The sequence below is a fragment of the Oryctolagus cuniculus genome, chromosome 9 (assembly GCF_964237555.1).
Source record: "Oryctolagus cuniculus chromosome 9, mOryCun1.1, whole genome shotgun sequence".
Lineage (NCBI taxonomy): Eukaryota > Metazoa > Chordata > Mammalia > Lagomorpha > Leporidae > Oryctolagus > Oryctolagus cuniculus.
In genome coordinates this window covers 81,744,399-81,769,111 of record NC_091440.1, presented here as the reverse complement: position 1 = coordinate 81,769,111, position 24,713 = coordinate 81,744,399, and the positions used below count along the sequence as shown (strand labels likewise).

The window sequence follows — 24,713 nt, the reverse complement described above, 5'->3', positions numbered from 1 at the left end:
AAATTAATCAACACTGTGAGGTATTAAGAGGGTGGAAACTTTATCCAACCATGATGTTTATAAGAGGTAGTGATTCTGGGAAGTGATTACAATAAGAGAAAATCATCAAGTGGAGCCCCCCGGATTGAACAGTGGTGCTTTACGACAGAGAAAGAACAGGACACTAACACCCTGTCTCTTGCCATGTGATGCCCTATGTTACCTCAGGAGTCTGCCAGGAAGAAGACTATCACAAAGGGGCAGGCATTTGGCACAATGGTTAAGACACTGCTTGGGATGGCTACATCCCAACTGCCTAGGTTCAAATTCCTACTCCACTTCTGATTCTAGCTTCCTGCTAATGCACACCCTGGGAAGAGCAAGCAGGTGATGGCTCAAGTAACTGGGTCCCTGTCATCCACATGAGACCTGGACTGAGTTCCAGGCTCCTGGATTTTGGATCATGCAGCCCTGGCTATTGAAAGCATTTGGGGAACAAACTAACAGATAGAACCTGTTTCTGTCTCTCGCTCACTCGCTCTCTGCCTTTCAAATAAATAATATATATATATGTGTATATATATATATATATATATATATAACATATATATACAAAAAAGGTGACCAACATATGTGGACCCTTGAACCTCCAGAACTGGGAGTTAAATAAATCTCTTTTATTTTTAAGTATCCAGCCACAAGTGTTTTGTTATAGTAATGAAAAAAAAAAAAAAAAAAAAGGACTGACATTCAGGTATAGAGCTACTCATCCAGTAGATATTAAAATAAAAGGAAAAATACACTGTCATTTTATCCCTAGTTTGGTCTCTCACTAGCCTTTGTACTTTCTCCAAAGAATTTCATTCTTTAGTCTTTGGCTCCTATAAAATAAAAATGTGGCTGGGGCAGGGGGCTGGAGGCGAGGAGCAGATATTTGGCTTAGCAGTAAGACACCAGTTAGAATGGACACATCCCGCCGGCGCCGTGGCTCAATAGGCTAATCCTCCACCTTGCGGCGCCGGCACACCGGGTTCTAGTCCCGGTTGGGGCGCCGGATTCTGTCCCGGTTGCCCCTCTTCCAGGCCAGCTCTCTGCTATGGCCAGGGAGTGCAGTGGAGGATGGCCCAGGTGCTTGGGCCCTGCACCCCAGGGGAGACCAGGAAAAGCACCTGGCTCCTGGCTCCTGCCAGGATCAGCGTGGTGCGCCGGCTGCAGCGGCGGCCATTGGAGGGTGAAGCAACGGCAAAAGGAAGACCTTTCTCTCTCTGTCTCTCTCTCTCACTGTCCACTCTGCCTGTCAAAAAAAAAAAAAAAAAAAAGAATGGACACATCCCATATTCAAGTGCCTGGGTTCAAATCTCAGTTCTGCTCATGATTCCTGATTCCTACTAAGGAGTATCCCGGGAGGCATCAGGTGATAGCATCAGTAATTGGGTTCCTGCCACCCACACAAAACACCCACACTGAGTTCCAGGCTCCCAACTTCAGCCCCTTAGCCACTATGGGCATTTGGGGAGTGAACCAGCAGATAGGAGCTCTTTCCCTATCTTTTTTCTCAAATAAAATAAATTTTAAAAATTTCAAAATACGACCCATCTCAAAGATTTTTATATATAAAGTATTCTGTAAATTCTAAATCACACATAAATGGCACCTGCTGCCATTTTAATTGCTATTCTTATAGTATATACCTATTCTTCAAGTAAATACATCTATTTTATATATATATATCATCTCTATTATCTCCCACTCTAGGGATTCTCCTTGAAATTCTACTGAATTACCACTACTTTATTTACCTCCCATTTCAACATATTCCAGTATGCTGCCCTAAACCTACCTTCCTATTTTACTGTTTTTTTCTACATCCACTTAGTCAAATGATCCTATCTAGCTTTATCCTTTATCCAACTTCCAAATTTCAACTATTTCTTTATTTCTTTTTTTCTGGTATTAGATCCTAAGTCTAGAAGACTGTATATGCTTGTGAGACCTTAGGCTTTTTATACTGAGTTGAAATCTCAAGAGAATATTCACTGAAGAGGAATAAAAATGCTGGCGCCACGGCTCACTAGGCTAATCCTCCGCCTTGCGGCGCCGGCACACCGGGTTCTAGCCCGGGTCGGGGCGCCGGATTCTGTCCCGGTTGCCCCTCTTCCAGGCCAGCTCTCTGTTGTGGCCCAGGAGTGCAGCGGAGGATGGCCCAAGTGCTTGGGCCCTGCACCCCATGGGAGACCAGAAGCATCTGGCTCCTGCCATCGGATCAGCGCGGTGCGCCGGCTGCAGCGCGCTGGCCGCGGCGGCCATTGGAGGGTGAACCAACGGCAAAGGAAGACCTTTCTCTCTGTCTCTCTCACTGTCCACTCTGCCTGTTTAAAAAAAAAAAAAAAAAAAATGCAAAGACCAAAATTTAAGCTTACTCATCAAGAAAAGTTTGTAATCTACACTGAAATATCCATATCATAAATTGAATCTTTACTTTATTTCTGATTATACTGCCTTGTAAGTAAAGATAAAACATTTGTGAAAGAGTTTCCTGGGATATTTTTTTAATCATCACTTAAAGATATCAAATATATTTTCTTTTCTCCTTATCTGGCATAAACTTTGCATCATCCTACAAAAAAAGCAAAAAATTGGGGTTGGCATTGTGGCATAGCAGGTAAAGCCTTTGACGATGGCATCCCATATGGGCACTGGTTCTAGTCCTGGCTACTCCACTTCCAATTCAACTCCCTGATAAAGTGCCTGGGAAAGCAGCAGAACATGGCCCAAGTGCTTGGACCCCTACATCCGTGAGAGACCGGGAAGAAATTCCTGGATCCTGGCTTCAGCCTGGCCCAGCCGTGGCAGTTGCAGCCTTTGGGGAGTGAACCAGAAGATGCAAGACCTCTGTTTCTCCCTCTCTAATTCTGCCTGTCAAAATAAATAAAATATATCTAAAAAAAAAAAAAAAATAGAAAAGATTGTGAATGGCTTCCTCTGCACCATTTTCCACAACTGCACAAATGTATTAAAACCCATCAATATTGATTAAAAATGTAAAAACAGGAATCTAAAATATTCTGCAATACAATTAAACATCACCATTTCTAACTCCATTAATTCAGATATTGCTCACCTTAACCTCCTATAATCTTTTTTAAGGATTTATTTATTTATTTATTTAAAAGAGTTACAGAGAGGCAAAGGCAGAGAAAAAGAGACAGAGAGGTCTTCTACCCACTGGTTCACTCCCCAAATTTGGCCACAACAGCAGGAGCTGTTCCAATCCAAAGCCAGGAGCCAGGAGCTTCCTCCTGGTCTCCCACGTGTGTGCAGGAGCCCAAGGACTTGGGCCATCTTCTACTGCTTTCCCAGGCCACAGCAGAGAGCTAGATCGGAAGTGGAGCAGCTGGGACTCAAAGCAGCATCCCATTTGGGATGCCAGCACAGCAGGCGGAAGCTTTAAGCCGCAATGTCACAGTGCCAGGCCCAACCTCCTTTAATTTTAAGAAACCAAAAAAAGGTATGCCCTGCAAGTCAATGGTACTAACATGGCACAGTGCTTAAACACCCTCAAAATTCCTTTCCTCATCTCATTTGGCTCTCAAAATAATGCCAAGAAAATAAACATCATTCATTACATTAACATACAATAAAATTTGCTCAAGGTCAAAAACTGAAATAACTGAGTCAAAGCCCAAATATTCTAGCATTGCATCCAACTCTTCTTGAAGAGCTGAATTTAAAAGGGAAGGCCAGCCAGCAAAGTTTTCAAGTCCCATTTGATTTCATCATTGTCATGTCTATACAATGTACTTATTTTTAAAGTCTTTAGCAAAATCTAAATATAAATGCCATTTCTCCCTTATCAGATTTAAATATTTGTACTGCCAGATGTTATTATCAAACATTACAGATACTTTCTACCAGAAACATGAGAGCATTGTTATTGATAAGTATCACGATTATTAAATAATGAACTACCAAGTATTCACTTGGTAAATTTTACTTACCGAGACAACGTTGTTTTCCCAGAACCAGGCAGACCTCTTAGAAGAATAAGCAACTTTTGCAATTTATTGAACTTTTCCTCTTGAAACTGCTGGTTCACAAACCTATCTATCCCATTATGCTTGTCCACAGAAGGATCTTTCCAGCATCCATCTATGATTTCACAGAAACCATTCACATATCCATCTTGTGTACCACAGACATTTCTAGAGGGATGAACACTAATGTTCTCTCCATAGCCAGAATCACTGTTCTCACCAAAAGTCAAAGAATTCCACTTAACATGACAACTATTATCGTAATATCCATTTTGTGTCAGAGATTCATCTTGGGCATGGAAAATATATGGCGGTGGATTTGGTGGAGCACTGAATTGCTGAATATTTAAATGATAGTCAAAATTGGGAAGGGGAGGACCATGAGGTACTACAAAAGGATGCACTGACTGCCATTCAGGCCTGAATGAAGTAAAAGCAGCATCACAAAATGCAGCTATTTCTTGTCCATTACGGAAATAGTTGCCTGGCTCATCCCCCAAGCACTGCTGATAATCACAATGCGACTGAAGAGCATTACTAAAATCTTCCTTTTCTTCATCAGATTTTAAAAAATCCTTACTATGATCCTGGTAATATGGAGTAAGTTGTTCCTGAGAAGGTTCAGGTTCCTCACAACTGCTTTCTGAATCATCTTTCTCATTTTCAAGCTCTTCAATTTCTTTGTAAAACTGAGACAATTCACTGTCAATCTCTAGTTTTTTGGAGTTAAATTTCTGTTTTTCTTCTCGCCTTCTTTTGCCATTTATTCCACTCAAAGTATCTGTCTTTCCATTGCATTTCTTTATCTCAGGGGGTTTGTAAATAGGGCCTATAAATGCTTTACTTGTACTATATATTTCATCATCTCTAGTTATCAACGAAGGACTTGCATCCTGTAAAACTTGTGAATTAGTGGATTTAATAGCATCTGATTTATTTTCAGGCATCTCATTATGCAAAGGTTTCGGCAAATCTGTAGTTCTGGTTTTGTCCACTTGAGGATAACCATGTCTTCCGCCATCAACGGTCAAAGGGACCCAATCATTTCCAGTTTTCTCTCGGATTTTGTGAAAATCAGTACTACTGTGATGGGGGAAAACAAAAGGCTCTGCAGTTGCTTTCAATCTTTTATGGCACGGTCCATTTGCCAGTTCTCCAGGTCCCAAAAATTTAGTTTCAATTTCACCATGAGACATCTGAGGAGTAAATACACAATTATTAGTCTATTTTAAAATGTATTTATTTTCTTTATTTAAAAGACAGAAAGATATGGAGACATGTGCCAACCACTGGTTTCTTTCCCAAATGCCTGCAAAAGCTGATGCTAGGCTAGGCCAAAATCAGGAGCCTGGAACTCAAATGGTGTCTCCCATATATGTGGCAGGAGCTCAACTACTTGAGCCACCACCTGCTGTCTCCAAGTGCACATTTGTAGGAAGCTGGAATAGGAAGTGAGCCAGGACTTGAACCTAGGCACTCAATATGGGAACTGGATGTCCCAAGCAACACCTGAACCACTACCCCAAGTGCCCACCTCTTGTTAACATTTTAAAACATTAAACTAAGGCCCAGCATTGTAGTGCAGTGGTTTAAGCCACATCCTGCCATGCTAGCATCCCACACGAGAATTGGTTCAAGTCCCGAGCTGCTCAGCTTCCAATCTAGCTCCCTGCGAATGCACCCAGAAAAGCAGCACAAGATGGCCCAAGTACTTGGGTCTCTGTCACTCACAAGGGAGACTCGGATGGAATTCCAGGCTTCCAGTTTTGGCCTAGCCCAGCCCCGGCTGTTGAGGCCAGCGTGGGGGTGAACCAGCAGATGGACGATCTCCCTCCCTCACTGTCCTGGTCTATAACTCTGCCTTTCAAATAAATAAAATGAAGTTAAACAAGTTTCTTCATAAACAAGTAATTAGAAAAACATTTAAATTTGTGATACAAATTTATGATGGTAACATCTTCACGACAACTACAGTCAAATTCTAATTTTATAACCACTTATTATGTAAGTATTGTCACAGCATAATTTACAGGAGTGGCTATTAAAAATATGCTATTTTTAAAACAGCATCTTTGGGCCCGCATCGCGGCTCACCAGGCTAATCCTCTGCCTGCGGCGCTGGCACCCCGGGTTCTAATCCTGGTTGGGGCGCCGGGTTCTGTCCCGGTTACTCCTCTTCCAGTTCAGCTCTCTGCTGTGGCCCGGGAAGGCAGTGGAGGATGGCCCAAGTGCTTGGGCCCTACACCCACATGGGAGACCAGGAGGAAGCACCTGGCTGCTAGCTTTGGATCGGTGCAGTGCACCAGCTGTAGTGGTCATTTGGGGGGTGAACCAACAGAAGGAAGACCTTTCTCTGTCTCTCTCTCTAACTCTCCCTGTCAAAAACAAAAAACAAAAAACAAAACAAAAAAAGCAGCATCTTTGACAACGGCACCATGGCTCACTTGGTTAATCCTTTGCCTGCGGCGCCAGCATCCCCTATGGGCACCAGGCTCTAGTCCCAGTTGCTCCTCTTCCAGTCCAGCTCTTTGCTGTGGCCGGGGAAGGCAGTGGAAGATGGCTCAAGTCCTTGGGCCCTGCACCCATGTGGGAGACCAGAAGGAAGCACCTGGCTCCTGGCTTCAGATCAGCGCAGCGCCGGCCATAGCGGCCATTTGGGAGTGAACCAACGGAAGGAAGACTTTTTTTTCTGTCTCTCTCTAACTTTATGTCAAATTAAAAAAAAAAGCATCTTTAATCTAAATGATCCATTTCTGACTTTAGAGAAGTGAAATCATTTAGATAAGTTTGGGGAATCAAATCAACAGTATACACTTTTTGACATACACAACTGTGCTTCCACCCAAACTGACATCTGGATCTAACTTTGAATCCTAATGGTCTTCCTAGTTAAAGCTATTAGATGTAACTCCAGCTCCCAAACTCAGACAACCAAATGCCTTTAGCATTCAAATGTTAGGTTAGCTGAAATGTCAGTTTTTGTGGGCCCTTTTCCTGTGAGTAGTTAGTGTAAAGGTGATTATCAAATGAATGCAGTATGATAATTTAAAAGGAAAAATATTACTCAAGTTGCACTGAGAATGACATCAGTACATCATGCTTTACAGAAAAAAATCTGACAGCTGCCTCAAATCAAAAGCATTAGGAGGAAGACCTTTCTGTCTCTCTCTCTCACTGTCCACTCTGCAGGTCAAAAAATAAAAAAATAAAGAAATAATTAAAAAAAAAAAAAGCATTGGGGTCAGGCTGTGGCATAATGGGTAACAACCCCCCCGCAGAGCCGACATCCCATACGGGCGCCGGTTCAAGACCCAGATGCTCCGGAACGTCCCATCCAGCTCTCTGCTATGGCCTGGGAAAGCAGCAGAGGATGGTCCAAGTGCTTGGGCCCCTGCACCTGCGTGGAAGACCCGAGATAGGAAGAAGCTCCTGGCATTGGACTGGCACAGCCTCAACCGTTGTGGCCATTTAGGGAATGGACAAGCACATAAATCCTTAAAAAAAAAAATCAAAAGCGTTCATTTTTTTTTTTTCAAGTGGTCGATCTATGTGGGAAATAAAACTGTTTCTCTGGAAATGTCTTAGAGATGGTTAAGAATACAATTCAAAAAAGGGCTGTTTTGTTCAGCCCTTTAGTCTGCTCGCTCTTTGGCGAGAGAAAGGAAAAAAGACAAACTAGCGCATGACGGAGGTGGGACAGAGAAGGCCTGGAGGAAGACAGGACCGTGACACCGGCCATCCCACCGGAAACAGCCCCCTCCTCGGCGGACTCTCCGCTGGTCACTTCCTCCCTGGAAACGTGAGCGCAAAGTCCTAAGGCATGGCACGCAGTGTGGCCCATACCCAACCTCGGCCCTTCGGTGCGCCGTCCTCCGAGAGCCGCTCGGGACGAGTGCGTCCCCGACCTTCTCTGTCCCAAAGGAGACACGCTCCATGCCCTGCCTCGGAATTCCGGCGGTCTCCGAGCCTCACAGATCCACTCTGGGCTTTTACGGTGCCGTAATCCCAGGCGTCCGGCCAGATCCGAGCCGCTGACCAAAGAAGGAAGCAACCGAAAAACACCACACACCACCCCACACCCCTAAAAACGGGGTATCCACTCACCTTACTCTACAGCTCTGCATGGAACTGGACTTTCCAACGAGCCCTCCCTTAGACAGACGCAAACCTCTGTGAAGGGGAAAGAAAACGCGTAGAAGACGCACAGGAGCAGAGAGCTGGAAGGACTGAGCCCCAGCCGGGAGGCTACGGGCAACAAGCCGCACCTCCGTACGCAAGATGGCGGCCGCCTCACGGCCACCCAGGCAGGAACTACGGGCTCGCGCCAGGCATTGTGGGAACTGCAGGCCGTCTTTCACACCGCGGCTGTACACCACTGCGCCGAGAGCTGGTCTCCCAGAATCCATTGCGTGCCGTGCGCACTAATTTGACAAAAACGTAAACCGGAACTAGTTCCTTCCTCTGGAGCGGGGAAGTTATTTACAAACACCGAAGCACAGAAACCCGAGAAACCAGGAGCGACCCTCTCTGGCAGTCACCCCGGAAAAGAAAGGACAGGGCCTGGCGTCCCCAAGCAGGTGTATAAACTGCTCTCGGTGAATGCTTTTCCGGCTTTCCAGGAGACAAAGACTCAGCCGACTTCTCAAAAAGGAGCTCAACATTTGTAGCAGTAGCAGGGTTGGGTCGCGGACGTTGAGCGGAGAGACCAGGCGTAATTTTACGTTCTGTCAAAAGAATCATTGCAGTGCGAGTACCCGTATACTAGATAAAAATACCTACTGAGAAAAACCAGTTAGTGTTACACTTCTGGTAACGAACACCGATTACTGAGCTTTTTCATGGACAGTCATGTGCATATCGCTTGGAATACCGAGTGTCTGGTAAGAATAAGCGCTATGTGTTTATTAAATTAAAAATGTATACGAACCAAACAACTGGCAGTCCCCATTCTTTCAAGTCACTACAAAGAAAGCTGCTAATCTCTTGGTTTTTATGTCATTCTTTCTGTAGGTTTGTACCCTCCCACCCCACCAACAACATCATATAACGTTTTGATTTTAAAAGATAATAGTTAAAATCACAGTCTGGAGTCCACATTTGATTATATAACCAGTAGGCCTATGACCAAGAGGGCTCACCAAAGCAATCCCTTCCCTTACAAAGAATCTTCCGGCCGGCGCCGCGGCTCACTAGGCTAATCCTCTGCCTAGCGACGCCGGCACACCGGGTTCTAGTCCCGGTCGGGGCGCCGGATTCTGTCCCGGTTGCTCCTCTTCCAGGCCAGCCCTCTGCTGTGGCCAGGGAGTGCAGTGGAGGATGGCCCAGGTGCTTGGGCCCTGCACCCCATGGGAGACCAGGAGAAGCACCTGGCTCCTGGCTCCTGCCATCGGATCAGCGCGGTGCGCCGGCCGCAGCGCGCTGGCCGCGGCGGCCATTGGGGGGTGAACCAACGGCAAAGGAAGACCTTTCTCTCTGTCTCTCTCTCTCTCACTGTCCACTCTGCCTGTCAAAAAAAAAAAAAAAAAATCTTCCTCAAATACTAATTATATCACCATTGTTTCCCTTGATTTAATTCAAGTTATCCATCCTCCTTTGAAACAAATACACAAATGAGGTTGTGACCTTCTCAGGGTATTATATATCCAGAGTCACAGAGTGTCAGTAGAAGTTATTAATCTTGATCTCTCATCAAAGTGTTGTCCAGTTCCTTCACCGTGATTTCTTCCTTTGTAATTAATAGAAATGTGTGAGATAATAGTTTGAGGCTAAGCAAATATCCTGCTCCTAATGAAATTTTACATTATACTTTAGATCCCATTGATAATGTTTCTGGAATAATGTTTCTGTGACGTTGGTTATGAAATGTTGATTTTCCCCACCACACAGACTCCTTCAAACCTTCCACATTTGTCAATTCAAATGCTGCTATAAAGAAGAGTCCTTACTCACTATTGGCATGAATGTATGGATTCCTTTTTGTTAAGAAATTATAGTCCATTGCTGTCCTTATTAATTTGTTATCAATAGACTGTTTAGAGCAGTTTTAGATAAACTGAAAAATTGAGCAGATGCTACAATTTCCATGTACTCCCCACTAAACACACACACACACATACACAGCTTTTCTTATTACTAACCTCAACATTATGTTACATTGTTACACTTAATGAATGACCAGTGACACAGTAGTAGTAACTGCAAAGTCCTTAGTTACATTTCCTTGGTTTATACCTAATGTCATTTCTTTTTTTTTTTTTTTAAGGCACAATCTCAAACTTATGATAGTTAGGCTCCTTTTGGCTGTGACAGTTTCTTGGACTTTACTTTTTAATGACCTTGACTATTTTCAGGAAAACTGGTCAAGTATCATTAGGATGTCCTTCTATTGGGATTGTATCTGATCTTTTCTCCCATAATTAGGTTGGAGTTACTGGGTTTGTGGAAGAAGAAGGGTCACAGAGGGAAGGTGTCATTTTTATCATATCATATCTAGAGTACATATTACCAATATGATTTATGACTGTTGGCATTGCACTTTATCGCTTGGATGAAGTAATAGGTTTCTCCACAATAAATATATCCCTTGATACCCCTTTGCATGCAACACTTCTGAACAAAGTGACTGTGCACAGCACACATATCAGGAGTGGGGAGTGCTATGATAATGACACACACACATCATGTGTTGAAATTTAATCACCAATGTGGTAGGATTAGGTGGTAGGCACTTTGGGCTGGTATTGTGATGTAGCCGGAAAAGCCACCACATGTGATGTCGGTATCCCATATGGACACTGATTCGTGTCTCAGCTGCTCCAATTCTGATCCAGCTCCCTGCTAATGGCCTGGAAAAGGCAGCAGAAGATGGCCCAGGTGCTTTGGCCCCTGCCTTCCATGCGAGAGAACTGGAAGAAGTTCCTGGCTCCTGGTTTTGGCCTGACCCAGCCCTGACTGCTGTGGGCATCAGGGGGGGGGGGGGTGAACCAGTGGATGGAAACGCTCACTCTCTCTCTCTCTCTCCCCTTCTCTGTAACTCTTTCAAATAAATAAATCTTAAATATAAAGACCTGTAGGACATAATCTTAAAAACAAAGACCTGTGGCCAGCGCCATGGCTTACTAGGCTAATCCTCCGCCTGCGGCGCCGGCACACCAGGTTCTAGTTCCGGTTGGGGTGAGGGATTCTGTCCCAGTTGCCCCTCTTCCAGGCCAGCTCTCTGCTGTGGCCCGGGAAGGCAGTGGAGGATGGCCCAAGTGCTTGGGCCCTGCACCCACGTGGGAGACCAGGAGGAAGCACCTGGCTCCTGGCTTCGGATTGGCACAGCACGCTGGCCATAGCAGCCATTTGGGGAGTGAACCAAAGGAAGGAAGACCTTTCTCTCTGTCTCTCTCTCTCACTGTCTAACTGCCTGTCAAAAAAAAACAAAAAACAAACAAACAAACAAAACAAAGACCTGTAGGAAATAATTAAATCATGAGGATGAAGCACTTGTGAATACAGTTAAGCATTTATAGAGGAGGTTTCATCCATTGCTCAGCCATCTTACTTTCCCTTCTACCTTGTAAGGACAAGCAAAAAAGTGCCATCTTGTAAACAGAGCAAACACCAGTGCTGGTCCCTTGATCCCTAACTCAGCCTCCGGAACCATAAGAAATAAATGTTTATTCTTTATAAATTAAACAATCTCTAGTACTTTGTTGTAGTACCCAAAACAGAGTAAGACAGGAAGTTGTACTCTTCTCCTTTCAGGAGGGGTACTTTAAAAAGGAAAAAAGTCTTTGGAAAAAAAAAAAGTGTATACATTTATCTAAAGGAACTGGCTTTGTGACTCAGGAGGCTAAGGTGCCGCTTATGACACTGGCATCAATTTCTAGCTGCTCAGATGGCCCAAATACTTGTCACTCATGTAGGAGACTCAGATAGAGTTTGTGGCTCTTGGCTTTGCCCTGGCTCAGCCCCAGCTGTTGTGGCATTTCAGTGGGAGGTGGGGTGAACCAACAAATGGAAGATAATCTTTTTCTCTCTGTCTCTCTCACTCTCTCTTTCACTCTGCCTTTCAAATAAATAAATAATTTTTTCTGTATTAAGATTTATTCTTTATTTATTTGAAAGGCAGAATGACAGAAAGGAGGAGAGACAGACAGACAGACACACACACACACACACACACACAGTCAGAGAGAGAGAAAGAGAGAACTGGTTCACTCCCTAATTGGCCACAGTGGCTGGAGCTGGGCCAGGCTGAAGTCAGGAGCCCGGAGTTTCTTTCAGGTTTCCCATGTGGGTGCAAGGGCCCAAGGACTTGGGCCATCTTCTGCTGCATTCTCAGGCATATTAGCAGGGAGCTGGATCAGGAAGCGGAGCAGCCAGGACTTGAACTGCTGCCCATATGAGTTACCAGCACTGCAGAAAGTGGCTTAACCCGCTACGGCACAGTGCCAGCCCCAATAAATAAATCTTTTTAAAATTATCTAAAATAAATTTTATGTGAATCAGTACCCTTCATAAGGATATAAGAACCTAAAAAAATAGTTAATGAAGAGTGCCAGGCCCTGGAAACAATATATTAAATATACTAAAACATAGTAAACTGAAAACAGCAAAGGCTGTTTAATCAGATTCCTCTTGGCAGTCCTTTGTTGTCAGAGATAAGAATGTTCCTTTCCCCCAGGTATCAGAAAGGCAGTTCTCACACAGAGTCTTCTGACCTGCTTCACAGAAAGGTCACAGAACCCTGCCTGCACCTGCTGTTTCTGAAATTGCTTAGGCTGAAAATATTCAGCGTACTAAGATGGAACCATATAATAATAAAGTGATTCAGTAAAGTTGCAAGATACAGAAGCAACATACAGAGAATCAGTAGTATTTTTCAAAGATTTTTATTTATTTATTTGAAAGTCAGATTTACACAGAGAGAGAAGGAGAGGCAGAGAGAGAGAGGTCTTCCATACACTGGTTCACTCCCCAAATGGCTGCAATAGCCAGAGTTGTGTGCATCCAAAGCCAGGAGCCAGGAGTTTCCTTCAGGTCTTCCCAGGTGGGTGCAGAGGCCCAAGGACTTGGGCTACCTTTTACTGATTTCCCAAGCCATAGTGGGGAGCTGGATCAGAAGTGGAACAGCCAGGACTTGAACCAGCACCCCCATATGGTGTTGGCTCTACCTGCTACACCACAACGCCAGCCCCAGTAACACTAACAATGAACTATCCAGAAAAGAAACCAAGAAAACAGTCTCATTCACAATAGCCACAAAAATCAAAAATCAAATAAAATTTGTAGGAATAAATTTAACCAAGGAGGCAAAAGATCTCAACACTGAAAGCTATAAGCCAACCATAAAAAAGTTAAGACACAAAGAAGGGACTAGCGCTGTGGTGTAGCTCTGCTTACAACACCAGCAACCACTATGGGCACCAGATAATTTTCCAGCTGCTCCACTTCTGATCCAGGTCTCTGCTAATGTGCCTTGGAAAGCAATGGAGGTCAGCCCAAGTGCTTGGGCCCCTGCACTGGCATGGGAGACCAGGAAGAAGCACCTGGCTCTTGGCTTCAGATCAGTGCAGCGCCAGCTGTAGCAGCCATTTGGGGAGTGAACCAATGGAAGGAAGACCTTTCTCTTGCTCTCTCTCTCTCTCTCTCTCTCTCTCACTGTATGACTCTACCTGTCAAATAAAAAAAAAAAAAAAAAAACCACCAGATTGAATAATGTGACCTCTACCCTAACAACCTAATCCAATCCAATCACTTTTCAAAGGCCTTTCCTCCATACACAATAATTGCATTAAGTGTCTACCTTGTTAATACTATGAACATAGGCCTCTGGGGACAAAAAGACTTCTGTGACCAAGTCTTTAACACAAGACCCTTTGTGGGAACACTCAAATTACTATCCAAAGTATACCAATAGTAAGATATATTTTGCAACTTTTTAGCTTCCATCATTTTTTTAAAAAAGTATTATTTGAAAGTCCTGGGATTTTTTTTATTCATTTATTTTGTTTATTTGAAAAGCAGAGTTATAGAAAGAGAGAGAAGGAGAGACAGAGAGACCTTCCATGCTGGTTCACTCCCTAAATGACTGCAACAGCCAGTGGTGGGCCAGATTGAAGCCAGGTGCCAGGAGCTTTTCCAGTTCTCCCACGTGGGTGCAGGAGCCCAAGCACTAGGGCCGTCTTCCTCTGCTTTCCCAGAGGAAAATTAGCAGGGAGCTGGATGGAAAGTGGATTAACTGGGACTGGAACTGGTGCCCATATGGGATGTCGGCATCCCAGATGGCAGTCTTACCCACTTTGGTTTCATCTTTAACAGCTTTAGAAAAATACATTTTAAAAGACATCTTCCTTCACAATTTAATGATTTTTGTTACTGTATATCCTATTTACTCTTTTAAACCTAATATCCATGTTAATGGTTCTGTTTAGTACTCTTCACTCTCTTTCTGCTGCTTTGACTGTTTGTTGCTCAGTATCTAATTTTTCTGCAAAGTGCTCTCAATTTCCCTTTGTTAGAAATGCAAAGGTCACATTTAAATGTCATTGAATTGTAATGAGTAATCTTTTTAAAAATATTATTTATTATTTGAAAGGCAAAGTTACAGAGAGGCAGAGGCAGAGAGAGGTCTTCCATCTACTGGTCCACTCCCCAGATGGCTGCAACGGCCAGAGCTGCACCTATCTGAAGCCAGGAGCCAGGAGCTTCTTCCAGGTCTCCCATGTGAGTACAGGGGCCCAAGCACTTGGGCCATCTTCTACTGCTTTCCCAGGCCATAGCAGAGAGCTGGATCGGAAGTGCAGCAGCCAGGACCCAGCTGGGGTCCATATGGGATGCCAGCACTACAGGTGGCAGCTTGACCTGCTAAGCCACAGCACTGGCCCTTTGAATAATCTTGATTTTAGTTGCTTTTGAATTTAAATTGTAGAACATCAATGAAATTAATTTGACTTTCATTTTATATTATATTTTAATTTATATGTATTTCAGATTGACAAATTATAATTGTATGTAGTCATTTATCGGTACAATGTGATGTTTCTGTAGATGCATGCTTGTGGGATGATCAAATCAGGCAAATAAATAAATCCATCAGCTCACATACTTTGTGCTGAGAACATTTAAGATCTACTTTTTTGTAATTTTGAAATATATAATACAGTACATGATTATTGACAATCACTGTACTATGTAGCTGTTCACCAGAACTTATTCCTCATAAGTGTAACTTTAAATATATTAAATCATATTTTAATTTAAATTACAAACATGAGAAAAACAAAAGGAAAGCTAATATGCCATTGGATAAAAAGTAATATAATACCTTGAGTTTGAAATGAGAGAATTTTTTATATTACCTATAATATGAACTTTTTTCAAAATACCTGAAACACTTAAGAAGCAGCCAAAATATGGAAATATTGTATTTTTGTTGGAAACTTGGCATTTCACACAAAAATATTTCTATTTATAATGATTCCTATTTAGTAATCTTTTTTGTTGTTGTTTACTTTTTTAAGGGTGAAAAACTCAAGCCTCTGTGAATTCTGCTTCAAAGTACTAGGAAGAGCCGACACTGAAGGATCACAATAGCTGTGTGGCTGTGAATACTTAGTGCCACAAACCAGTAATCCCTGTGACAATTTTCCTGCACATCCTGCTTCAAACCAAAAGGTCAGGAGGATGGAAAGGCCCTGCTTTCACAGTCTGTATTCATGCTGAAAATTGAGATTAAGAGTGCGTTTGCCCTTCTTCCCCACAGGAAGTTACTGTCCTCCCTGAGCTCATCTTAGCTCATCTTAGCTGCTTGTTTTCAATCAATCTTAGAATTTTAAGGATTGATTCACCAATTTCTCCATAGAACATTCATTTTAGCTTCAATAATATTAAGAGATACCTAGTTCTTCAATAAACAATATTTAGCATCTATTAAAACATTTATGGGGCCCATATGGGCGCCGGTTCATGTCCTGGCTGCTCCTCTTCCAATCCCACTCTCTGCCTAATGGCCTGGGAAAGCAGTGGAAGACACCCCAAGTGCTGGGGCACCTGCATGGGAGGCCTCAAAGAAGCTCCTGGCTCCTGACTTCAGCTGTGGCTTTTGCGACCATTTGAGTAGTGAAACAGCAGATGGAAGACCTCTCTCTGTCTCTCCCTCTCTGTCTGTAACTCTACCTCTCAAATAAATAACTAAAATCTTAAAAAAAAAAAAAAAGCACTTATGGGGCAGATATGTTGCACAGCTGTTAACTCACTGCTTTAGATGGCTACATTCCATAATGGAGTCCTAGATTCAAGTCGTGGCTACTCCACTTCAGATCTAACTTACTACTAGGAGGAAGCATGTGATGGCTCAAATACTTGGGTCCCTGTCACCCATGTGGGAAACTCAGAGTTTCTAGGCTTTAGCCTGGCCCGTGGCTGGCTGGTGTTGGCATTTCGGGAATGAGCCAGCAGATGGAAGATCTCTTTGTCTCTGTCTCTCTGTCTCTCTCTCCCTCTCTCTGCCTTTCAAATAAAATGAAATATAAAATAATTAAATTTTTAAAAAATTTGGGGGCTGAGGTTGTGGCACAGCAGGTTATGCTGCCACTTGCCACTCCAGCATCCAATATCAGAATGGTAGTTCGAGTCCCCTCTGCTCTGTTTCTGATCCTGCTTCTGTCTAATGTTCCTGGGAGGCAAGAGATGATAGTCCAAGTACTTGGGCCCTTGCCACCAATATGGGAGACCCTAAAGGAGTAGCTGGCTCCTAGCTTCAGCCTAGCCAAGCCCAGTTTGTTGTGGCCATTTGGGGAATATCCCAGCAGATGGAAGATCTCTGTTTCTTGCTTTCTACTTCCCTCCATGCTCTGCCTTTCAAATAATAAATTAAAAAAAACTTTTTTGTTGAGTCTGTTAAACTTTTTAAGGTGCTAAAAGCATCCATTGTATATTTGATAAATCCTATGAACTGACCAGTGTGAGGGAACAACTCCACCCTGGCTCCCTGGTGACCTTGCACATATTCACATAGGTGACATAGGCAAAAACTTAAACTACAACCTATAAAATTCTTGATGCCATGCGATCCTCCCAGACACAGAGGAGGGGAGGCCTAGAGAAGTAGCTCCTGGTCCATCTCTTGCTCACCTTCTTCTCTGGAATGCTGTCATGAGACAATTTCTCATGGTCCCTGCGGTTTGGGTGAGATCTGAGGCTTTGAGCCCCCTTGGAAAAGAGCCATGGGATATGAAATTGGTTCCTTAGTAGTAGGATATCCACAACCTGTGTTGCAGGTATTTTTGTTGTTGTTGTTGCAGGTATTTGAGTGGGCTCTTTAGTTCTTTTTATGTGTATGTGTGTCTATTTTGGGGGGTGTGCAACAAGGGCTACTGGCACTTCAGCAACTCTTCCCTTCACTCACTGTCCAAGCACTAAACTGTCTGAACCTGAAGTTGGCTGTGGTCTCAAGCCCATTAGGATGTCTACTATAAAACAATACAAAATAAAACAAATGCACAGAAAATAACAAGTGTTGATGAGGATGTGGAGAAATTGGAACCCATGCACACTGCTGGTAAAAATGTAAAATGATACAGCAGCTATGAAAAACAGTATGGTGCTTCCTCAAAAAATCAAAAACTTAATTACCATATGATCCAGCAATCTCATTTCTGAGTATATACTCAAAAGATTTAAATAAGGGCCAGCGCCGGGGCTCAATAGGCTAATCCTCCACCTAGCAGCGCCGGCACACCAGGTTCTAGTCCCGGTCGGGGTGCCGGATTCTTTCCCGGTTGCCCCTCTTCCAGGCCAGCTCTCTGCTATGGCCAGGGAAGGCAGTGGAGGATGGCCCAAGTGCTTGGGCCCTGCACCCCATGGGAGACCAGGAGAAGCACCTGGCTCCTGCCTTCGGATCAGCGTGGTGTGCCGGCCGCAGCGCGCCAGCTGTGGCAGCCATTGGAGGGTGAACCAATGGCAAAGGAAGACCTTTCTCTCTGTCTCTCTCTCTCTCACTATCCACTCTGTCTGTCAAAAAAAAAAAAAAAAAAAAAAAAAGACTTAAATAAGACCAAGAAGGAATATTTCATGTTCATAGACATTTGTATGTTTATGTTTGTAGGATTATGCCCAATAGCCTAGCAGTTGAAGCAACTCAGATGGTAATCACCAGAGGAAAGACTAAAAAAATTATGTATATAACTGGCACCGCGGCTCAATAGGCTAATCCTCTGCCTGCGGCGCCGGCACACTGGGTTCTAGTCCCGGTTGGGCCACCGGATTCTGTCCCAGTTGCCCCTCTTCCAGGCCAGCTCTCTGCTGTGGCCCGGGAGTGCAGTGGAGGATGGCCCAAGTGCTTGGGCCCTGTACCCGCATGGGAGACCAAGAGAAGCACCTGGCTCCTGGCTTTGGATGAGTGCGGTGCGCTGGCCGTAGTGCGCCAGTCGCAGCGGCTATTGGAGGGTGAACCAAGAGTAAAGGAAGACCTTTCTCTCTGTCTCTCTCTCTCTCTCTGTCCACTCTGCCTGTCAAAAAAAAAACTATGTATATATACAATGTAAGATTATTCAGGCTTAAAAAGAAAGGAAATCTTGTCATGTGTTCACTGGATGAGTCTTTTTTTTTTTTTTTAAGATTTATTTATTTATTTGAAAGTCAGAGTCACACAGAGAGAGAATGAGAGGCAGAGAGCTGGATCAGAAGTGGAGCAGCTGGGACTCAAACCGGTGACCATAAGGGATGCTGGTGCTGCAGGTGGTGGCTTTACCTGCTATGCCACAGCGCCAGCCCTATGGATGAGTCTTACACATGTTATGCTAAGAGAAATGCATCAGTCAGAAAAAGAATTAATATATGCGTTCACTTGTATGAGGTATCAAGAGGAGTGAAATTCATAGAGATATAAAGTAAAATGGTGGTTAGCAAAGGCTAAGGAAATGGGGATAGGGGATGGGAAGTTTTTGTTAAATGTATATGGAGTTCTAGATATTGGCTATACAGTATTGTGAATGTATTTAGCATTCAAAAAATAGTTCCTATGGAGCCAGCCACTGGTGGAGCAGTTAAGAAGCTACTTGAGATGTCTGCATTCCACATTGGAGTGTCTTGATCCAAGTCTTGGATCCACTCCTAATTCTAGGTGCCTGCTAATATGCACTCTGGAAGGAAGCAGGGCTCAAGTGACTGTGTCCCTGACACATGGCAGACCCGGATTGAATTCTGGGCTCGTGGCTTTGGCCTGGTGCAGCGCTGGCTGTTAATTTGGGATTAAACCAATGGGTGAGGTATTTTCCTCTGTTTACCTCTGCCTGTATCTGCCTTTCAAACATATAACTAAAAAGTTTTTAAATACTTAATATGGTAAACTTAGATTAGTATATTTTGTCACCCTGAAGAAAACTAAGGGAAAAAAAGGAGTACCCCCTACCCCCCCACATCCCCGTCAAAGTGGCTTGTATTTTTACAGGACAAATCACTCAAATGTTGGTGTTGGATTTACCTTGTCTTATGCGAGTGCTTGACAATCAGTAAGCAAATTAAGCACTTGTGGAATTTGCTATGCAGTGAACTGAATTTCAATGAATTGGCTCTCAGTAGATTGATATGTTTTCCATGTCACTTAATAACCATATTGGACACTTGATGACTTCAAAGAATGCATACTCAAAAGTGTGCAAATGCCAGCAAAGGGAACATAAACAAGCGAAGCAGCCTTGGTGTGACAGAGAATGTCAAGGGCACTGGGAAATATGGGCTCATTTAAAGGATGCAGTCCTTACTGAATTTAATTCAACTCAGTGACCAAATCCTTCATTTTTCAGAAGGCAGAGGTTCATATATACAGGGAATATTTCGGAGAGTTGTGTAAAAATGGAATTAAAAGGTGTTTGGAAATTCAAGCACCAGAAGTAGTATTATATTCTCAGAATTTTATCTATGAAACTACACTGAATCTTTCTCTTGTATTAACATAATATTAACATGGGCCTGCGCCGCGGCTCAATAGGCTAATCTTCCACCTGTGGCGCCGGCACACCGGGTTCTAGTCCCGGTTGGGGCACCGGATTCTGTCCCGGTTGCCCCTCTTCCAGGCCAGCTCTCTGCTGTGGCCCAGTAAGGCAGTGGAGGATGGCCCAAGTGCTTGGGCCCTGCACCCCATGGGAGACCAGGAGAAGCACCTGGCTCCTGCCTTCGGATCAGCGTGGTGCGCCGGCCACAGCACACCAGCCGTGACGGCCATTGGAGGGTGAACCAACGGCAAAGGAAGACCTTTTTCTCTGTCTCTCTCTCTCTCTCACTATCCGCTCTGTCTGTCAAAAAAAAAAAAAAAAAAAAAAAGAATTAAAACAAAACATAACATTAACATGAGAATTCTGTTGTAGTAATTATCACCCATTTGCTGTAAATCTGATAAACTAATGTATTAATAAAATCCTTTAAAAAGGAATCTTCAAACAGATTATGAAGAAACTACATGTGGATTTCAAAATGTTCGCATCAAAATAAACCTATCTTTTAATTTCATTTTCTATGAACTTTTTGAAATGGCATTGTATGTGAAGTTTCTCGGTTTTTAAATACTGTCAAAGTATCTGTAGGGGTGAGGCTAGCACAAATAAAACCTTTGATAGTTTGATAGTTGATATATGGCTTTTAAACTATTAGACTTGGCCAAAATGTTACTTTTTAGGAAGATTTTTCTAACCTTTCCTTACATCTCTAGGCCAAGAAGACCCTTTGTTCTTCAATATCCAAAGAGATTTATTTTTATAGCCTTTATCACAGTGTGTATGCTTTTGTGTCTCCCTCTTACAAGGCCGTATGCATCTCAAAGGCAGATTTGACCTACATATTTCTATACTCTCTACAACCAGCACACTGTCACACCCTAGCAGATGGATGGTGACATGAAGCCCAGATACCCTATGCTGACAGCAGTTCCTTAATTAATCAGTCTAGGTACCCAAAGGAAAGCATTCGTCTAGTTCTTAGTGAAGACAAATTGTCTAAATCACTATTTTCAGGTCTTCAAAAGCAATTCTTTTTATAATCCACTGAGTTTTATTTGAGATTCTCAGATGTGCTGGTATGTAGCTTTCAAAATGTGTCTCTGTTGCTTGAGTTTAATCTATGGGTTTTATCTTACTTTAGACAGTTTTTAAGAAACCATTAACGGGGCCAGTGCTGTGGCGTAGCAGGTAAAGCCACCACCTGCGGGATATGTGCTACATAGCGGTAAAAAAAAAATGTGTAGTTTGCAACAAAATGGATGAAACTGGAAAACATCATACTTAGTGAAACAAGCCAGTCCCAAAGGACAAACACCATATGTTTTTCCTGACCTGTGATAACTAACACAGCATCTAAAAGGCAATCTATAGAAGTGAAATTGACACTTTGAGAAGGAATGGCTTTGAACAGCCCATAGTCTCCCATTACTATTGTATATATTTTTTAAGATTTATTCATCTATTTGAAAGCCAGAGTTAAACAGAGAGAGAAGGAGAGGCAGAGAGAGAGAGAGCGAGGTCTTCCATCTGTTGTTTCACTCCCCAGTTGGCTGCAATGGCCGGAGCTGTGCCAATAGGAAGCCAAGAGCCAGGAGCCAGGAGCTTCTTCCAGGTCTCCCACATGAGTGCAATGGCCCAAGGACTTGCACCATCTTCTGCTGCTTTCCCAGGCCATAGCAGAGAGCTGGATCGGAAGTGCAGCAGCCGGGACTCGAACCGCCATGCACATGGGATGCCAGCACAGTGCTGCCCCCCCTCATTACTCTTGTATTTGAGTCTATATCTCTCTTTAAATCCCTTAGCATTTATTTTAAATAGCTAGGTGCCCTGTAATTAGGTGCATATACATTTATAATAGTCACATTTTCCTGTTGGCAATCAGATCTTTTGATAGGTTTTGTGCCCTCCTTGTAAATGAATGTCAATCTGATTGTCAAGTTTTTTTTTCAAAATTGTGCTCCACTGCCAGCAACCACTTTGGGTTTTTCCTCTTTTGGAGCTCCCCTCCATGCTGCTCTGGCTGGAGGTCTTTGATTCTAATAAGTCATTCTTTTAAAACCCTCTGCTTGCTCTGCCAGCCAAGAGTTGGATCACCGGAAATGGAACTGCCCTGGAGTCAAAGGACACCCAGGTCAGAGCCACAGATCTTGCTGGCTCCAAGCTGAAAGGCCTTTCACTCAGCCCAGCTTCCAAAGTGACCACCGCTGCTGAGGAGATGGCCAAGTAGGGTCAGCAACATCGCAGGCAGAACTGTAAATTTCCTGTTAGAGTTGCCACCTGCCTTTGTCTAGCCAGCTCTCCTCCCAGGCCAGCTAGGTAATGGAAGTCAACAGGGTGCCTTCCCAAGGAGTTTCACATCTCCCTTACGCTGTACCCCACCCACCAGATTATTATCAAGTCATTTCTCTCAGTTTCTCTTTGCCTCTCAATCAGAAAACTTAGTTGTGGCTTAGATAGCACTTTTCTTAGGTCCTTTAATAATGACCCTGTCCTTTGTTCTACACCCTGTCTAGCCCACTTGAGGCCTCATTCCTTTGTAATCATAGCCTCTACTCTAACATCAATGGCTCTGCTCCCAACATGTGTGTACTGATGGTCCTCTCCCCCTCCTAATGTTGTATGATTGTTCAGAATTTCTCTACAGACAAACCCCCTACCTGCAAGAGATGAGTGCCCATTCTCCCAGTCTTGGCTGGTATCAGCTTTAAACCACATCCATCAGTCATCACAAGGGTCCAGAGACCCCCCATTTCCTCTCCTCTATGAAATCCTCTCATTACCTTGTTAATGTCACTCTTAGCATCATTGGTCGCTATTCTCACGCTGTCTTTTATACTACAGTGTCTGTGTAAGTGTTTACAGGAGATGATAATGGAACCAAGGCCTTCACCAACCTGGTGGTCAACCAAATGCTGCTACAGGGATATACTTGGCTCCTCACCTGGGAGACAGCGGGCTTGAGACATCGCCCCATGCCAGCGAAGAGTACCTCATCACCCCATGTCAGCAGGAAGTAGCTCTAAACACAGATCATCGTCCTTCTACCCCTCCTGGACTTTTGGGACTAATGTAATCCTGTACAACTCCTGCTTTATAAAAAACAAAAGGGGGAATGTTAGAAAACTGGCACAGTCTTATCTATGGTGCGATCTACACTCTGACACCATCCTAGGCTGTAGCCCCCGCCGCCATTGCTGGAAACCAGGTGGCCACATGGCCCAACCACCAGTGTCAAGCTCCACCCCCATCCTAATGGGATTGGCTGCTCTTACATCCCTGCCCACCCCCTGGCAAAGTTTTAAAAATGACCTGCTCCTGAACACGTGTCTTCCTCCTCTCTCTCCTCTCTTTCTCCTTCTCTCCGTCTCCTGATCTCTCTGTCTCTTGATCTCTCTTATGTTCTCCTTCTGCCTCTTTGTCCTTCTTCGCCCCTTCTCTCTGGTCTGCTGGGTTTTCTCCAATAAACCCTTTCCCTTAAAAATAAATAAATAAAAATTAAAAAATCTCTCTGCTTGCCTGCTTGGAAATTCTTACATGTGAGATGAAGAACTGAGATAATAATATTCTCTCTGCTGACATTTCACCCATAACAATAGTTTAGCAGGGTCAGTGTTGTGGCATAACAGATAAAGCCACCACCTGTGATGCCAGCATCTCATGTGGGCACTGGTTTGCATCCTGGCAGCTCTACTTCCAGTCCAGCTCTCCGCTGGTGTGTCTGGGAAAGAAGCAGAGGATGGCCCAGACGCTTGGGCCGATGTATCCACATGGGAGATCTGGAAGAAGCTCCTGGCTCCTGGCTTCACACCAGCCCAGATCAGGCCATTGCAGCCATTTGGGGAGTGAACCAGCTAATAGAATCTCTCTCTCTCTCTCTCTCTCTCTCTCTGTCTCTTTCCCCACCCTCTCTGTAACTCTGCCTTTCCAATAAATCAATAAATCTTTTTTTAAAAAGTCATAGTTTATTTTCCTTGCTTTTTTATTGCTCATAAGGGAGTTTAATTTTACATTAAGATTCTTTTATCTTCATTGTTAAAACTTTATTTATTTGAAAGGCAGAGTTACAGAGAAGGGGTGGGGAGAGATGGAGAGAGAGAGATCTCCCATCTGATGGCTCACTCCCCAAATGGTTGCAATGTTTGGAACTGGGCTGGTCAAAGCCAGGAGCCAGGAGCTTCTTCCGGATCTCCCATATGGGTGGTCCGGGCCTAAGCACTTGGGCCATTCTCAGCTGCTTTTCCAGGCATATTACAAGGGAGCTGGATTGGAAGTGGAGCAGTTGGGATTCCAACAGCACCCATATTGGCTTTATCTGCTATGCCACAATGCTGGCCCAGGATTATTTTTTGAAAAAAGATATTTATTCACTTATTTGAAAGGCAGAGTGACAGAGAGGAGGAGAGAAAGAGAAAGAGATCTTGCATCTGCTGGTTCTCTCCTCAAATGGCCACAATGGGCTGGCCATGGTCCAAGCTGAAGCCAGAATCCAGAACTCCATTCAGGTCTCCTCCATGGGTAGCAGAGGACTAACTACTAATGGGGCATTATTTGAGGTCTTCTCATGTACATTAGCAGAGGGCCAGGACTTGAACCATCACTCTGATGGGGGAGGCCAGGCATCAGAAGTGTTAGCTTAATCCACTGCGCTACAATGGTGTCCCCATTAAGTTTCTTATGGGCAGGATTGCTCTGGGTTATATACCATCTTTTTTTTTTT

The 24,713-nt window shown here is 43.8% G+C and overlaps 1 protein-coding gene and 1 long non-coding RNA gene across 15 annotated transcripts in view; one reads left to right on the top strand and one right to left on the bottom strand.

The window, feature by feature from the left end:
* N4BP2L2 (NEDD4 binding protein 2 like 2) overlaps positions 1-8,463 on the bottom strand; it is a 95,144-nt gene extending 86,681 nt beyond the window's left edge. For 11 of the 14 annotated variants that reach the window (XR_011378848.1, XR_011378849.1, XR_011378845.1 and 8 more), the window contains exons 1-2: positions 8,118-8,463; positions 3,978-5,209 (exon numbers count right to left, since the gene is read on the bottom strand). Coding sequence is in view for 4 of the 14 variants with exons in the window: in XM_002720588.5 (XP_002720634.3) it covers positions 3,978-5,209 (1,232 nt within the window). In the remaining 10 variants the exon portion in view is untranslated. Of the gene's footprint in view, positions 1-3,977; positions 5,210-8,117 lie in introns of those variants that run through there. The other 3 variants (XM_070049041.1, XM_070049042.1, XM_070049043.1) reach the window with 3 other exon arrangements.
* On the top strand, positions 8,452-23,499 carry LOC108178796 (uncharacterized). Its single transcript, XR_001795522.3, has 4 exons — positions 8,452-8,893; positions 14,599-14,726; positions 15,524-15,677; positions 22,838-23,499. It is a non-coding gene; the product is annotated as an uncharacterized lncRNA (long non-coding RNA).
* Positions 23,500-24,713: the final 1,214 nt, after the last annotated feature.